The following is an 18679-nucleotide window of genomic DNA, read 5'->3' as shown; positions in this document are numbered from 1 at the left end:
TACTTATCTGAAACTGGAAGAACATGGACAATTGTGTTTGATGTACTTTCCCATTTTGTTGTGTTTTATCAGCGTAATTACCTGTATCAAAAATGAGTTATTACAACTTTGAAAAAAATCATTCCATATTTAAGACTGACTTCAAAACATCCAAAACGGTGCAACAATACAGCAAGTCATACTTCTGAAGATTATTAAAAATAATAACTCAAGGTCATGCTGAAAATTTGAATACTACAGCTAAGAAATGGATGGATATAATGAAAAAGTAGAATGTTAAGCTCACTAAACAAAACTGAAGATTCAGCCATCAAAACAAAGTTTCTGGAAAAGCTCAGCAGGTTTGGCAGCATCTGTGAAAGAGAAAACAGAGTAAGCGTTTCGGGTCCGGTGACCCTTCCTCAGAACTGATGGCTGGGAAGGCATCAGTTTATATGCAGAAAGTAGGGAGGTGGATGGGGTAGGGAGTAAACGTTAGGATGGAGCTCAAAGAGAGAGAGAAAGATAGTTGGACAGACAAAGGAATTGCTAACAATCAGGCTGGGAGGGTGAATAGTTGTTAATGGGGACTGATAGTAACTAACAACAGGGGGGTGTGTAGTGGCAGGTTATGTGATAACAAGGCCTGGTGTCTGGGGTGAGGGGTTGGGACATGGGAGAGTTTAGGCCCTAAAATTATTGAACTCAATATTGAGTACGGAGGGCTGTTGGGTCTCCAAGCGGAAAATGAGGTGTTATTCCTCCAGCTTGCGTTGGGCTTCACTGGAACACTGTAGCAAGCCAAAGACAGAGATGTTGGCCGGGGAGCAAGGTGGTGCATTGAAGAAGTGGCAGGCAACAGGTAGTTCAGGGTCTTTTGAGCGAGCAGAATGTAGATGTTCTGCAAGGGGGTCGCCAAGTCTACGCTTCGTTTCCCCAGGTGTATAGGAGACCACATCGTGCAGCAAATGCAGTAGACGAGATTCTTGGAAGTGCAGGTGGAGTGTTGCTTCACCTGGAAGGTATGTTTGGCAGGTGTCCTCCACATTGGGGAAATGAAGCATAGACTTGGCGACCACTTCGCAGAACATCTACATTCTGTTCGCTAAAAAGGCCCTGAATTACCTGTTGCCTACCACTTCAATGCACCACCTTGCTCCCTGGCCAACATCTGTCTCTGGCTTGCTACACTGTTCCAGTGAAGCCCAACACAAGATGGAGGAATAACACCTCATTTTCCGCTTGGGGACCCAACAGCCCTCCATACTCAATATTGAGTTCAATCATTTTAGGGCCTGAAGTCTCCCATGTCCCAGCCCCTCACCCCACACACCAGGCCTTGTTATCACATAGCCTGCCACCACACACCACCCTGTTGTTAGTTACTAACAGTTCCCATTAACAACTATTCACCCTCCCAGCCTGATTGTTAGCAACTTCTTTGTCTGTCCAACTGTCTGTCTTTCTCTCTCTTTGGGCTCTAACTTATTGTTCACTCCCTACCCTACCCACCTCCATATTTTCTGCATATAAACCGACGCCTTCCCAGCCATCAGTTCTGAGGAAGGGTCACCAGACCCGAAACACTTACTGTTTTCTCTTTCACAGATGCTGCCAGACCCGCTGAACTTTTCCAGCAACCTTGTTTTTGTTGCTTATTTACAGCATCCGCAATTCTTCTGGTTTTTATGAAGATTCAGCCAGTTTATCAATTGACATTATTGAAGATACAGGAAATGGTAATAATCTCGTCAGAATGTAAATCGCAAACAAAAACACAAAATCTGCCATCGCCTTTGTTTATGCATTAAGACTTCACTTTACACTGCATTTAATTATTAAAATCACCACTAACCGCAGTGCCAGGGTGTAGGTACCAGACTGACGTTGGCTTTCCCGAATAATATAACTGCCTTCTGCTACACTTAGCAGCTGATCTGCTGCCTCCCGTGAAATCATTCCATGAAACCTGTTTATAGAAAATAATGAAATTCTGTCATAAAATGTTAAAGCTACATTATCCTGCAATTCATGTAGCTGTCTTCTGCCAGACAAATCAGGATTAATAATTAAACAATTTTAGGTGTCTTCGTCCAAGACACCTGCAGGAAAAATTAATGCAAATAAGGGAACAGTATTCAAAGAAAGTGCAGAAAAAAAAAGTCATAGTAGCCTAAAGACTGAAATCTTACGATGAATAGATGTAAACATAATTTCAGAAGCTGTGGTCTCAGGGACATGCAGATGAACAGGCAATGAGGCAAGATCTTAAACCGTCCCATTTGCCATTGCACTGACCACATTCCAAATGCTAGAAATACGGCCAGCTGAACATTAGGAGTAGTGATCTATGACATGCAACTGAAACTGGAGTGTTTGCCCTGAGGAATTTTACAGGGAACCTATTCATTTTCAAAGGAATAGCAACATAGTAGTAAATGTTACTGGACAACAATCCAATGGCCAGGAGTAAAGCTCAAGACACTAAGATCAAATCCCACCATGGTGGCTATGGAAATTTTAATAAATTGAATTTAAAGTCTCACTAATGGGAAACATAGAATTTCAATCTAGTCCACCGATTTCCATTAGGAAACAAAACTGCTGTCTTACTCAATCTGACTTGTATGCAATGCTAGACTCTTAGCAATGTGGGCTATTCTTAATGGTCTGTGAAATGCTCTGGCAAGTAACTCATTTGTATAAAACCACCATAGCAGGCTTGATTAAAAGTAGAAATGGATACGTAATCCAACAATCTAAGTATCAGAAATAAGAAAAAAAAACTCTGGTCTGTTGACCTTCAAAGTTATCCTTCCTAGCAGCTAGGGAACTGAAGGCAAAATTGGGAGAGTTGTCTCAGAGAATAATGAAGCAACAGCCTAACACAGTCATACTCACTGAATCATAATTCATAGCCGAAATACTAAGCTTCTCCATTATCTCTGTGGACATGCATTGTCCCATCAGCAGGAAGGTGCAACATACAAGTATGAGCTGACTCTGGAGCCCATGAAGTCTTAGTGTATGAGCTGTGTTTATCAGAAGATTATCACTACCACCCTCCCTCAGCTAAAGAATCAGTACTCCTCCACGTCGAACTCCAGACAGAAGCAGCACAAAGTATCAAGGATGCAGAATGCACTTTTGTTTCTGGATTTTAAAGTCCTTCAAAGTGGCTCAGTAGCATCACAATTGACTGAGATTGCAGAGTCACAGTCACAAAGACATCTGTTGGATTAAGCCTGCTTCATGTGGTGAGGTAAGGGTAACCAATGAGAGAAAAGCCTATTTGACCTTACGTTCATCAATCCAACAGTCACAGATGCATCTGTTCATAACAGCTTTGGTAGGACTGACACCAATACGGTCCTTGTGGAGATAAAATCCTCCTTGCACTGAGGATATCCTCCATTAAGTTGTGCAACATTCCCACCATGTTAAATGGGACACATTCAGATTTTTCCAGCAGCTCAAAACATGGGATCATGAAGTGCTGCGGGCCATCGACAGGGTTATAGAGATGCACAGCACGGAAACAGACCCTTCTACACAACTTACCCATGCTGACCAGATATCCTAAACCCATTAGTCCCATTTGCCAGCATTTGGTCCATACCCCCTAAAGCTTTCCTATTCATGTACCCATCAAGGTGCTTTTTAGATGATATAATTTTACCAGCTACCGCCACCTCCTCTAGCAAATCATGCCATATACATACCACACACAGTGAAAATATTGTCCCTTAGGTCCCTCTTAAATCTTTCACCTCTCGCCTTAAACCTACGCCCTCTAGTTTTACATACTCCGGCCCCAGGAAAAAGATCTGGCTATTTACCCTATCCATGCCCCTCATGATTTTATAAACCTCTATAAAGGTCAGATCCCAGCCTCCGATGTTCCAAGGAAATTAGCATCTATTCAGTCTTTCACTCTAGCTCAAACCCTCCAACCCTGGCAACATCCTTGTGAATCTTTTCTGAGCCCTTTCAAGTTTCACAGCATCTGCCCTACAGCAGGGAGACCAGAATTGAACCCAGTGTTCCACAAGTGGCCTAATCAAGCCATGTACAGCCACAACATGACCTCCTAACTCCTATACTCAATGCGCTGACCAGTAAAGACAAGCGTACCAAACTCTTTCTTCACTCCCTGTCTATCTGTGACCCCACTTTCAATTATTTATGAACCACCACCCCTTAGTCTCTTTGTTCTGCAACACTCCTTTACCATTTCGTGCACAAGTCCTGCCCTGATTTGCCTTACCAAAATGCAGGACCTCACATTTATCTAAATTAAATGCCATCTGTCAGGAGTAGAATTACAGCCATAAATCTGTAACCTCATGGTCAAGCATATCTATTACGTTACCATTAGCAAGAAACGAGGAGATCAACTTTATTTCAATGAGGTGTAGCAGTTAAGCATGCCTAAAAAGTACCTACCTTCTGAAGTTACCATACGTTATACAATACAAAGCAGCATGCTGCAGCCATAACCAAGCGATTCCACAAGCATGAAATCAAAGCTCTGCATCATTGCTGCAGTTATGAATGGTTGGCAAGTAAATATCTAAATCGGAACAAAAGCTTCACAAATGTCTCCATCCTTAATGGTGGGAAAACCCAGATGATCAGTAAGGAAAAAAAAACCGAAGAATTTGCAATCATCTACAGCCAGAAGTGCTGAATGGATTATCCATTTCTGGATTTCTAATATTTCTAGTATCATATACTCTAGAAGTTGCTGGTTGGTTTGCTGAGCTGACTGGTTTTCAAGCAAACATTTCGTCTCCCTCCAGGTGACATAATCGGTGCTGTGTAGCCTTGTTGAAATGCTGTTTTTCTATCCAGCTCTGAATTTAAATGGTCTGATCTGTCACGGCGGGCAGTCTTATTTCTGGCTTTGTACTGTAGTGGTATGCAGATGGGGTCTACTTCAACATGTTTGTTTATTGCATCAGTGGTTGAAAACCAGGTTTCCACAAATTCTCATGCTTACCTTTGTTTTGCTTGCTTCCTGACTGTCCCATGTAGTTTCTACTGTGAGCAGCAAACGCGCTACCAAGATACACGAACATCCAACTTGCAGCAAAATGGCATGACCAACTCTGAATTAGTAGGAACTGCCGATGCTGGAGTCTGAGACAACAAGGTGTACAGCTGGATGAACATAACAGGCCAGGCAGCAGAGGAGCAGGAAAGCTAACGTTTCGGGTCAGGACCCTTTTTCAGAAATGGGGGAAGGGGAGGCGATGATGGAAGGTGGGTAGAGGAGCAGATAGGTGGAGAGAAGACAGAGTGGTCAAGGAGGCAGGAAGGAGCCAGATGGGCATTTTGGAGGCACACATTCTGACTCCCTAGAGTCTGCCCACTGTCGACAAGGCTCAATCTCTACTTACCAGGACGAGTGCTCAACAGAATCCAGATCTAAGAGGCCAAAATAATACTAGCAGCTGTCAACCATTTGATCCTGAAGTCTGCCCTGCCATTCATGATAATGGGTGATCTTCTGTCTCAATTCTACTTTCCTTGCAGAGCCACATCTCTCTCAATTCCCCAAAAGAATCTCCATATCAGTCTATTTCATTCAGCTACAGAGCATTTACAACTACCTGGTGTACAGAATTTCAAGTTATAGCCTTTAGTGGTGGCATGGTGGCTCAGTGGTTAGCACTGCTGCCTCACAGCATCAGGACCTGGGTTTGATTCCAGCCTTGTATGACAGTCTGTATGGAGTTCACATGTTCTCCCCGTGTCTCTTGGTGCTCGGTTTCTTCCCCCAATCCAAAGATGTACATGTTAGGTGGAATGACCAGGATAAATTACCCCATAGCACTCAGGGATGTGTAGGCGAGATGTGTTCATCGTGTAAATATGGGATGCTTTTCAGAGAGCTGGTGCAGGCTCAACGGGCCAAATGGCTTCTTCCCCCACTGTAACGATTCTATGATTCTAACTTTGAGTAAAGAAATTGTTCCTTATCTTGGTCCTGTATAAATCAGTCACACATCCTGAGATTCTGCCCTCGTGTTCTGGGCTCCCCTGCTAACTCTATTAAGAATCTTGCATGTTTTAATGAGATCAATCTCAGTCATCCAAATTTAGGTCGAATTTAGACAACCACCTACCATTAGGACAAACCTTCGTCCCAGGAGCCAAACGAAGCTTTGCTGAAGAACCAAAGCAAGCACATCCTCTCTCAATCTTTTCCCCCCAATTTGTTCCATGCATTTATAGCCTATCCCTAATAATCCATGAGAATGTTGTGAGTTAAAGCCTAGATATTGTCCAAGTCTTGCTGCACATTGACATGATCTGGTAGAGTATCTGAGGAGTTGCGAAATCATGCAGGGCTTTGTACTGTCTGACCCTAAGAAAAGGAGGCCATTGATGAAGCAGTTAAAGATGGTTAGGATTACAGCACTTCTGATGAATTCCTGCAATAAATTCTGGTACAGATGATTTTGATCTGGAGATCAAAGTTACATACAGTACACCAAGTGTGGCTTTGCCAATGCTTTTATTGTAACAAGATTGCTGAAAAGATCAACATGCCGTATGCCTTTCTAGCTTCTTGCTACACCTGCATTCTAGCCATGCTTCTTTTACAAATACACCGCACCTAAGTCCGTCTGAACCTCAACCTTAAAAGTTTCACAGCTTTAAAAATCATTGCTCTATTCGGACCATATGTGAGTAACTGCTCACTTCCCCACATTCCACTCACTCTGATATTCACTCACTTTACTCGTCTAAATCTCCTACTCTTATCATACGTTCTCACTTAGTGTTGTATCATTAGCAAACTGTTAAGTTTATTTGGTTTCTACATCCAAGTCATTCATGTACGTGAGTAACTGAGACCCCAGGATTGGTCTCTCTTATTAGCGAGATGACAGATAGGAGAGACCACACAGGGAATGCAACAAGCAAACCCAGGCTCCTAGTGCCTAATTAATTGGCACATAGCCTTGGGTAATCCTGCCTTGCCTTTATGACTAACATGCATCATTCCAAGCTCTCATGACTCCATTCCATAACTTTCCCATTATATGTACTGCTAGTCTGGGATCCAATGATTATCCTAGGCCCCAGTGGGCTCTGCCCATTATAGAGTCATACAGCATGGAAACAGGCCCTTGATGTCCATGCCGAACGTAATCCCAAACTAACCTAGTCCCACCTGCCTGCTCCTGGCCCATATCCCTCCAAAACTTTCGTATTTGTGTACTTATTGAAAGGTCTTTTAATTGTAATTATACAATATAGCTGCCAGCTTGAATTGAATAGTACTTCTATCTTGTGTCCTTGATTCTAGGGAAGGCTCAGTATTGGTCTGTCAAGTATTTGAGTGGCATAAGACATAGCAGGTCCTCCTGATGTGATGCAGTGTTCTTACTGGATCTCCAACCATGTGTCACCTCTGCAAGATTCCATGCAGTGGCAGTAATGTGAACCATCTGCAGGATGCATTCCTGAAACTTGCCAAGCCTCGTTCCAAACTAGCAACCTTTATCATCTAAAAAGATAGAGGCAGCAGCACCACCTGCAAGCCCACCTTTAGGTCTTATATCATAACTTAGAACCATACTGTCGCTTTCACGAAACCCACACTCCCTTCCTAACAGTACTGTGCATGCCCATACCACATGGACTCTAGCAATTCAAGACAATGGCTCACCACCACCTCTGTGCAACTAGAGATGGACAACAAATACCAAAACTGTCAGCACTGCCAACATCCCATGAGCAAAATTTAACAAAACAAACTTAAAATATAAAAGGTCTTCCAGGCTCTAAAATTAATAAGTCAATTAGTGCAAACTATCCAAATAACTTGATACTGCCTCTGTATTGGGTCACAGTAGACAATCTAAAGTTACTCTGTAATGGTACAGGAATGAGGTCACAGTTGAACAAAGCAACTACGTTATATCGCTTAGATAATCTAGCACAGAAACTGGCCACCAAGTTATTCCAATTTCATGTCCATATCCACACTCCATTGGTGTCTCCTCACATGTTTCCTAGCCTAAATCTACCATCGTGACTCTATACACCCTTTTCATTCATATGCTTGTTCAGCGTTCTATTAAGTGTATTTACAGTATTCATACAGTCAGAGTTATATAGCATGGAAGCAGGCCCTTTGGTCCAACTCATCTGTGCCAATCAGATATCCTGAACCGATCTCGTCCCATTTGCCAGAATTTGGCCTGTATCCTTCTAAACCCTTCCTGTTCACATATCCATCCAGACGTCTTTTAAAGGTTGTAATTATACCTGCGTTCACCACATCTAGCAGCTTGTTCCACACAGACACCCCACACTGCGTTAAAAAAACTTCCCCCTCAGATCCCTTTTAAAACTTTCCCTTCCCACTTCAAACCTTTTTTGGTCACTCCCCTGTCAAGGGAAAAATATCTTGGCACTATTCACTTCAATCACTCCCTGTGTTAGTGAATTTCACAACCTACCAGTATAAATGAGCACCTTATTCCACATACACATACCTGGGTTGAAGCTGCGTGTTTTTTAAAAAAAACTCTAAAGGAGTGTAATTCTGAGTGGAAAACACGAGCAGTTCTCTCACTCGGTCTTTTCTGCCATTACATTCACCAATTGGTATACTCAAGAGATTAGAGATCAGTTTGTAGCGTATTTCTCCCTTTGAAACTTTTACAGTATGACTTAACAGGGATCCCCTTCAGACAACTCCAAATTTAAATCCACAGGTATGCTCTGGCTATCTCTTTTCTAAAGTCAAAAGATCTTGCAAGTACAAGTTCAGTATGTCAGAAGATGACATGGGATTATAATTCATGGACCTGACATGCATCCTTTCGTGAGTCTAGGGTTATCCCTCAGCCTTTGCTCTCTCAAGCATGGTGCAACAGTAGCATTTCTAACTCTTAGCCAGGATACCTGAGTTAAGGTGCGACTTACTACAAAGGTGAGATAACATCACTGAGCAGATTGCTTAGAATATATTAAAAAAAACACTTTCTTGTACACTTGCCCTTGCATATCTAATATCATTGTAAAACCTTCTCAGATAAAACCTTCAGTGCCTCTAGATCCTCCTAATAATATGGTAACCAGACTGCACGCAGTATTCTGAGATAATAGGAACTGCAGATGCTGGAGAATTCCAAGATAATAAAATGTGAGGCTGGATGAACACAGCAGGCCAAGCAGCATCTCAGGAGCACAAAAGCTGACGTTTCGGGCCTAGACCCTTCAACAGGGCAGAAATGGCTAGCACGAGGGGTCATAGTTTTAAGCTGGTTGGTGGAAAGTATAGAGGGGATGTCAGAGGCAGGTTCTTTACACAGAGAGAGTTGTGAGAGCATGGAATGCGTTGCCAGCAGCAGTTGTGGAAGCAAGGTCATTGGGGTCATTTAAGAGACTGCTGGACATGTATATGGTCACAGAAATTTGAGGGTGCATACATGAGGATCAATGGTCGGCACAACATTGTGGGCTGAAGGGCCTGTTCTGTGCTGTACTGTTCTATGTTCTATGTTCTATGGACTTCATTCTATTTGGAAAGTTTATTCAATACTTTTCTTCCCCCCCCCCCCCCAACTAAATCGGAAATGCACTTATCTCATTATTCATCTCATAACTAGTGTCATGTCTATCAGTTCAATCTCCCTTGTAAATATCCAAGCAAAAGAATTATAGGATATTTCTGCTACTTCACTAAGAGTATGATGGTATTTTCCTGTCTATCCCTTAATGATCCTAGTCCTGACACAATCTTACCTTCTAATTGACATGCTTACAAAATATTTTATTGTTTAATACTCTGATAACTTAATGTTATCATGTATGTCTTTGTCATTCTAATTGTTTATAGGCTTCTCTCAGTCTCTTTGTATCTTATCTGATCATATAGTCAACGGACAAAGCATATACTGGATGTATGCTTTATTCTAGCCAATGGTCCTTACAAATTTCTTCATCAATAGAGTCTCACCAGTGTTTAGTTCTGTGTTTACCTTTTTTAATGCACTTGTAGAACTTGAGCGTCTCTGACCAGCTAGTATTCATTGCCTGTCCCTAGTTGCCCTTGAGAAGGCAGCAGTAAGCCAAGTTCTTGAACAGGTGTAGTCCACATGCTGTAGGTTGATCCACAACCTTTAGAGAGAGAATGCCAAGGTTTTGACCCAGCAACGGTGAAGGGATGGTGATATATTTCCAAGTCAGGATGGTATGTGGCTTGGAGGTGGTGTTCCTGTGTATCTGCGACCCTTATCCTTCCAGATAGGACAGATCATGGGTTTGGAAGATGCTATCTAAGTTTTGATGAATTTCTGCAGTGCATCTTGCAGATAATAGGAGCAGTGTACACTGAGTGTCAGAGACGAAGGGACTGGATGCTTGCAGTTCAGATGCCAATTTAGCAGGTTACTTTGTCCTGGATAGTGTCAAGCTTCTTAAATGCTGTTGGAACTGCAACCACTCAGACAAGTGGGGATTATCCCATCGCACACCTGACATGTGCCATGTAAATGGTGAACAGGCTCTGGGGAGTAAGGAGGTGAGTTACTCGCCACTGTATTCTTAGCCTCTGACCGGTTCGATTGCCATTGTATTTATATGGTGTGTCCAGTTGAGTTTCTGGTCAATGGTAATGCCCAGGATTTTGATAGAGACAGATTCAGTGGATGGTAACATACTGAATGTCAAGGGACAGTGGATAAAAGGTCTCTAATTTCAGATGGTTTGGCTGACAAAGGGGCAAGTAACATTTGTGCCACACAAAATGGCAGACAAAGATATTGTCCTGGTCTTGTTACATTCAAGCATGGTCTGTTTCAGTATCTGAGGAGTCATGAATAGTGCTGAATATTGAGCAATCACAGCAAACATCCCCACTTCTGACCATATGATGGAGGGAAGGCCATAAAGTAGCTGAAGATGGTTGAGCTAAGGACACTACACTGAAGAACTCCTACAGAAGTGTCCTGGAGCTTATATGCCTAACACTACAAGCATCCTCCTATATGCCAGGCATGACTCCAACCATTGGAGAGATTGCCTGCGCCCCTCCGCCTCAGATTCCCATTGACTCCAGTTTTGCTAGGTGTCCCTGGTGCCACACTTGGTTGACTGCAGCCTTCATGTCAAGGGATGTCACTCTCACCGTTTCTCTGGAATTCAGCCCTTTTATCCATGTTTGAACAAAGACTGTCAAGAGCCATGTGGCCCTTGCAGAACCCAAACTGAGTGTCGCTGAGCAGGCGCTGCTTGAAAGCACTATTGATGACACCTTCTATCACTCTAATGATCAAGAGTGGTCTGATGGGTGATAATTGGACAGGTTAGACTGGTCTGCCTTTCTGTGTACAGGAGATACCTGAGCAATTTTCCACATTGTCAGCGGGATGTCAGTGTTATAGCTGTACTGGAACAGCAGTACGGCAACAAGTTCTGAAGTAAAAATTTTTATAACTACTGCCAGAATGCTGTCAAGACCCATAGCCTTTGTAGTACCAGCGCCTCCTACAGTTTATTGATATTATGTGGAATGAATTGAATCGATCAAAGACTGACACCTGTGATGCTGGGGACCACAACAGGAGGCCAGGATGGATCATCCACTTGATACCTCTGGCTGAACATTGCTGCAAATGCTTCAGCATTAACTGTTGCATACATGTGTTGGACTCTTCCATCCTTGATATTTGTGCAGCCTCTTTTTCCAGCAATTGCTTGATTGTCCACTACCTTTTACAACTGGATCTGGCAGGACTGATCTGATCAGTCACTGGTTTTGGGATTGTTGAGCTCTGTCTGTGACTTCCTGGTTTTGGGATCACTTAGCTCTGTCTATCACTTCCTGCTTATGCTGTTTGGTAGTTTCACCGGGTTGATACCTTAGTCTTAAGTAAGCTTGGTGCTGGTCCTGTCATGCCCTCCTGTAATCTCCATTGAACTAGGGTTGATCCTCTCGTTTGATGGTAATGGGGAAATATGTCAGGCCATGTAGTTGCAGATTGTGTTGGAGTTTAATTCTGCTGTTGATGGGACACAGCACTTCATAGACACCCAGTGTGGAGTTGCTAGATCTGTTTGAAGTCTGCCCTATTTAGCATGGGTGACGATACCACAGATGATGGGTATTCTCAATGTGAAGGTTGGACTTCATCTGGATAAGGACTGTGCAGTAGTCACTTTTACCAATGCTGCCATGGACAGATGCACGTGCAGCTGGCAGACTGGTAAGGATGCAGTCCTGAACAAGGTTTTTCCTTTACTTGCCGGTGACCCAGCTATGTCCTTTCGGATACAACCAGCTTAAAAAATTTGGTCATACAGCTGCGAACCACTCTTAGTGGACGACATTTTAATCCTGACCCAGAGTACATTTTGCACTCTTGTCATCTCCAATTTTACCTCTAAGTGCTGATCAACATGTTGGAATACTGATTCATCAGCTGGGGAGGATGGTATGCAGTAATCAGGAGGTTTCTTTGCCCATGTTTAACACAAAGCCATAAGACTTCATGTGATCCAGAGTTAATGTTGAGGACTCCCAGGGCAACTCCCTCCTGACTTTATACCACTGTACCACCTTTACTAGGTCTGTTCCACCACCTCTGCTGTGTCCGTCTGCCAATGGGACAAGACATATCCAGGAATGGTGATGGTGGTGTGTTGGATTTTGTCAGACTACAGACTGACAATTCTGAGACAGCTGTCCCAATTTTGGCACAAATAAAGCTCCTGCTGTTAAATGTTTCAGTCTCCTGCATTTTCCTGGAAGTTAATACAAGAAGAAAACTGCTTTGAGATCCATCAAGTCAACTGATTGATTCATTTTTAAAAAGTTCACCCAAGGGGGGAAAAAAAAAGGTGAACAATGCAGAAGAAGTTTGCCATATTCCCTAGTCTGAAGAAACACTGATTGATTAAGGAGGATGCTGCACAGAAAGAAGTGTTTTGAGCTGGGGATGTAGACTCATAGAAACAGGCAGCCTCAGGAACGCCTTGTTTTAAATAGAAAAATCAAGGTAGTACTAAAACGTTTGTAGTAAATTGTGCTAAGCAGACCCTTCCCATTTTTAAAAAAAATACTGGAAAGTTTGGGCAGTTGGACCATATGATGAAAACACAGAGCTAGAAGTCTTAAAGAAATTCCATAATTTTGTTCAAGCTAACAAAATTGACATTCATTACTGTCCCTGCGTTGTTGTTATTTGGAAGGGGTGGGGGTCTTCTAACCTCCTGTGTCTAACATAGCTAGGAGAAGCCAGGTTCCAAAAACCACGAAGAAATAGTAAGAATCTTACAGAACCATTTTACACCAAAACTGTTGGTGATTGCCAAAAGATACAGATTCCACAAATGCAAATGGAATGACACTGAAGCTATCTCCCAGTTCATAGAATTCTGTTAACTACTTCAAAATTGCTGTGAATTTGGAGACATCTTAAATGATGCTATCAGATACAGACTGGCGTGTGGTTCAAAATGTGAAGTAATGCAGAAGAAAGGAACACAGATGTAAAGAAAGCACTGCAAACAGCAGCCTCAAATGGAAGTAACAGCCAAGTAAGTCCAACAGATTAGCTCAAGCATGAGGGTTCACAAAATGGTGGGCGAGACACCAGCACCAACACAGACTCAAAGCTACCACCAGTGTGTGGTATGAAGTCCCACAGCAGCACGTTGCTGGTATATAAAGAAACTATATGCAGAAACTGCAAAGGAAAAAAAAGCACATTGAACGGGTGTGTTTGAGGAAGAAACATGAATATATCAACAGATATACAGAAACCAAAAAAAAGAGGTGGAATAAAATCTATACAGTACAAAAAAGGATGAGAAATCCCAGAATCTCAATCCAAAACAAACTGGCCATCACTGGCGACGCCAGCCAATGCTGGGTCACTCTCTTACTGAAAGGCAAGCCAGTAAGAACGGACGTGGACACCAGAGAGGCAATTTCACCAATATGTGCACATGTACATCAGAAGCTGCAGTCACACTGCGACGCACCCCTTAAAAATTGTACTAAGAATATACATAGGCAAAGTGGTGACTTTAGGGGGGTTCTATCAATGTGAATATTTAATTACATAAAAAGTCTAAAGATTTATCCTAACATGTTGTTGAAGGAAATTCCCAGCTTTATTGGGAACTAAGTGACTGTAGAAAATCAGACTCAACTGAGCTGAAGTAAGATAACAAAGTGTGGAGCTGGATGAACACAGCAGGCCAAGCAGCATATCAGGAGCACAAAAGATGATGTTTCGGGCTGAAGTAAATTGTTCATTAGCTTCTCAGGCTGATCTGTCCAAATTCTAGAGCAACATTTCATAGAAAATCACATAGAAAAGATCTGTCAAACTGAAAATCAAGGATCAGAATCAAGCAAAAATATTGCAAGGCTAGATCAGTGTTTTATGCAATCAAAGCAAAGATCACACAGAATTAGAGAAGCTAGTCAAGGAGGGAGATTTGAAACCCATAAATGAGTAATTGGGCCACATCTATCATATGAGTGAGAAGGATAGATCATCTGTGACGATTTTAAGGTCATCCTTAATCTAGTACTGTGTGCTGCGCCTTTAAAAATCGATGAACTATTTGCCAGACTAGCTGGACCAGCTTTTCAGTAATTTCAACCTTGATCAAGCCTATCTCCAAGTGAATGGAGATCTGCACCTACGATATTCCAATGTGCCATGGATCAGATCTTAAGTGGATTGGAAGAAGTTGAGTGTTACCGGAACAATATTTTTGTCAGCTAACTGAAAAAAAACTTAACAATTTAGATGCTACTTTGCAAAGACATGAAGTTATTGGCCCAAGAGTGAGGAAAGACAAATGTGAATTTTTAAAAATCTTCCTTCGAATTTTTAGAGCATTTGATTGATGCTAAGAGACTACAAAAGACACCTTCAAAAGTAAAAACAAGGACTGAGGCACCAACACCTAAAAATGAAAACTAATTGTGATCTCAGTATGGCAGGTTTGTCCCAAATCGTGCAACCATTCTCAAGACATTTGGCAAAATAAATTGTACAAACAAGAATCGGAAATGGGAAGATCAACGTGAAAGAGCCTTGACAAGTCAGAAGAGGTTTTATTAAAATTTGAAGTTGCCATTGCAACTGGCATGGAATGCTTCACAGCAAGAGTGGGAGGAGTCATTTCTCACATTTTACCTAATGGTGAAGAGAAGCCAATAGCTTTTGTATCAAGCTCTTTAAATAAAGCAGAAGTGAACTATACACAGAGAGAAAAAAGCTCTAGCAACCAATTTTGGCATTAGATGATCCCAAAAATACCCAAATGGGTGGGAATTTACCCTCCTAACAGACCACAGGCCATAACAATATTTGAATCACACACAGGGATACCTTTACCAGCAATAAGTTGCTCGCACAGGTGAACGGCGTTACCATCTCACACTTATACAATTAAGTATTACCAACTGAATTTACATGGGGAGTGTTGATAGACCTTCTTGATTACCTCTGATCAAGAGATATAGCAACAGGAGAAGACCATTCAGCCTCTCTGGCCTGATCTTCCAGTCAATAGGATCGTGGTTGAATTGGCAGTCCTCACATCCGTTTTCCTGCCCTTTCCCCAAAACATATGATGCCCCAAATGATCATGAATCTTTCTCAGCCTTAAATATCTTCACAAGGGCTCCATCCCCACAGCTCTCTACGGCAAGGAGTTCTAAAGCCACTCAACTTTCAAAATAAATGCCTCTTCACCTAACCCTTAAATTGGTGCCCCATGATTTTGTGACTCTGATCACTAGTCCTAGACTATTCCATGAAAGGAAACATCCTCTCAGCATTTAACTGTCAAACCCCTTAAGGAATCCTACATGTTGCAACAAGATCACTTCACAATCTTCTAAACTCCAAGCCCCAATCTTTGCCAAATGAGTTGACCACAAACAGTCCTTACATACTCATTTTCTAGTTTAAATAGGTAGAGGACACCCTGGTAGTAACAAGACAAGTTATGTACACTGGAAATAATTCACTATCAAAAGTGATGGACACAGTACTTTAAGGCCAGATCACAGGAACAACATCAGAACTGAAGCCATACATCACACTAAAGCAAGAACTATCCATACAAGCAGCTATGGGGAATGAGGGTCAACACTCCATCTCAGCTAATGAAATATGTTAAATTAACTACACAAAAGGTCAATGCAGCACTGTCAGAACGAAGCTGTTGTGATGGCCTGGGATAGCTCTGAAAATTGAGATGGCTGGAATATACGTAGCTGACACAAGAGTTCTCAATCTACCTCCAGTAGCACCATTACACACATGGGAATGGTTAGAACTGCCAAGGCAAAGGGTACATATTAATTATACCAGAGCTTTTGAAGCACAGTGTTTTTTATATTGGTTGACACACGTCCTAACTGGCCAGAAGTTACAAACTTGATAACAATAAAACCATTGACAGATGGGCAGGGTCTTTTGAGAAGTTTGGTTATCTGAAACAACTTGTTCGTGATAATGGCCGACAGTTTACATCACGAGAGTTTATGAAGGATGAAATTCAACGTTTCTGATCGACTCTGTCACTCAGCCATGAATGGTTTGATAGAAAGGTTGGTCCAACAATAAAACATGCCTTAACAGTAATTCAAGAACAAAAAGTTATCCATAAGACTTAGCCAAATTTTTGTTAATATACCAGACCACAAACCACTTGACATTTCAAAATTCTATTGTTTCTCATACTAAATTGTCAGTTGTACACGACATTTTATTTGCTGAAACCACCCTGACAAAAAGGGATTATTGACAGAAACAACAGACACAGGTTTTCCAATGACAGAACCAAGTCAAACCCTGTATTTTCAAAAAAATTCAAGTGTTAGTGATGAATTAGATCACTGGCGATTAGTGGGTATAAGCCATCATTGTAACATTAATTAGACTTGTTTCCTATACCATATAGATTAGAAATGACATAAGATCGAGAAGACATGCAGATCAACTTTTGGAAACAAGAACAAATGTGGCAGGGACAACATTACTTGAAGATCCACGAATAACTACATCAAAAAGTGAGACCTGGGTATACGTGACGGCAGAACGATAATTGGAGCATCTGAAGGGACAGTGGGGAATATCATGACATTGAGCAACACATTCACTGATCTCAGGAAAAGTCAATAACAGATGATGTCCCTGGTACACGTAAAACACCAAAAGGTTAAAGCCAAATGAGAATAATAAATAATGGCCAAGTTGCGCAGATGTCACACAAGAATTGACATTCTCTGGAACATGTTACTTATTGACTGTCATATATGATTGTACATATTGTAACTGCTTTCAGTGAAGGAACCTCTGATGGAAAATGGGAAGGATGTTGTGTATTGTGCAAGAATGGTCGACAGTCATTTTAAGTCTGATCACATGATGTAATAACAACAAACAGCTCTCTCAGCCTTGCTGCGTGTACAGTGAAGACCTCCATAAACAAAGCTCCTACTGTCTAATTACTTCAGCCACATGGTCTTTCCTAGAACCTAACACAGATGATGCCCTACTTTTATGCCTCCCTTCTGCTCTGGGTCATTTCCCCATTACCAGATCCAATAGTGAACTTTCCTTTGAATTGAGTAATCCACATATTGGGTTGGAAAGGAGTCCTGCAGACATTTTAAAGAGCTCCATTCTTTAACCGCTTTACTTACCACTTCTGTGCAATTAATATCAGGGTGGGAAACTTCTCATGATTCCTGGTCTGTGCTTATTACTCAAATCCCTCCTTTTTCCTACACATTTCTTCCTTTCTGTAGTTAAGGCCACATCTATTGGTGGATAAATCCTTTATTATTTTTTAATCTCTATTTTTGACTTGTTGGTAACTGCATCACTGTGCTATAGAAACAAGGATGTATTTCAGGTATTGCATTTATCACTGCGAAATAGCACACATACGGGTGACAGAAAACAAGAATTTAAAAAATGTGCAATTCAACACAGTGCCTCAAATGAGTCACTTAACTGATCACATAAAAGCAGGCATGTGCCCTTTTCAGTTTTGTGCCACTTAAATTTGCTGCGTAGGTATAACATCTGTTCTTGATAGCCTTCACTGCTTCAAAATGACAGGTAGTGCTCTTGGTGTCGTTCCAAGTGCATAGCTCATCCTGGAATTCAACACATTTCACCGTGTGAAGCACTTCAGAATATTTCAGAAATGCAAGGTACAAAAATAACAATGTATGTGAAGGGGAGAGGGTTATGTTGATACAGTCAGATGAAGGAGATTAAGAGGGTCAGACGGCAGCACGAACCTAGTTTTGGCAGGTAAGGCCAGTCTATTTCGGTGCTGCATGTTCAACACGATTCTATGTAAAGTTCTTTCCTCTTATTTGAGATCATTAGAGACACAGAATGGCAGGAACAGCAAGGCAAGCAGTACCAAAGCTCTCAAACTTGCAGCCTTGCAGAAATATTTAAAATACAATTGTCACAAAATGCATATTTTTTGTAAAGGACTGTTTCACTACTGTAACTATAACAGAGTTAAATAAGCAGCTTCATAAAAATGCAAAATTCAAAACTAAACCTGCACTCACTCTCTTCCATAGTACTTGGGTCTGTTCTCCACCTGCAAATAAAAAGAAGTCTACTTGTTTAAAAACAAACTTGTTTACTGCAAAAAAAAGACATTAAGTACT

At 41.7% G+C, this 18679-nt stretch overlaps 1 protein-coding gene across 10 annotated transcripts in view; it reads right to left on the bottom strand.

Annotated features, from left to right (window-relative positions):
* The window catches only part of chn1 (chimerin 1), a 171758-nt gene that overhangs the window by 122342 nt on the left and 30737 nt on the right, over nucleotides 1-18679 (bottom strand). For 5 of the 10 annotated variants that reach the window (XM_048535082.2, XM_059647205.1, XM_048535080.2 and 2 more), the window contains 2 exons: nucleotides 18578-18609; nucleotides 1835-1948 (listed from right to left, as the gene is read on the bottom strand). In XM_048535082.2, coding sequence (XP_048391039.1) covers nucleotides 1835-1948; nucleotides 18578-18609 — 146 coding nt within the window. Of the gene's footprint in view, nucleotides 1-1834; nucleotides 1949-18577; nucleotides 18610-18679 lie in introns of those variants that run through there. The other 5 variants (XM_059647206.1, XM_059647204.1, XM_059647207.1 and 2 more) reach the window with 2 other exon arrangements.

Source organism: Stegostoma tigrinum, chromosome 7, assembly GCF_030684315.1.
Source record: "Stegostoma tigrinum isolate sSteTig4 chromosome 7, sSteTig4.hap1, whole genome shotgun sequence".
In the NCBI taxonomy this organism is placed as follows: domain Eukaryota; kingdom Metazoa; phylum Chordata; class Chondrichthyes; order Orectolobiformes; family Stegostomatidae; genus Stegostoma; species Stegostoma tigrinum.
This window is presented reverse-complemented; position numbering and strand designations above follow the sequence as displayed.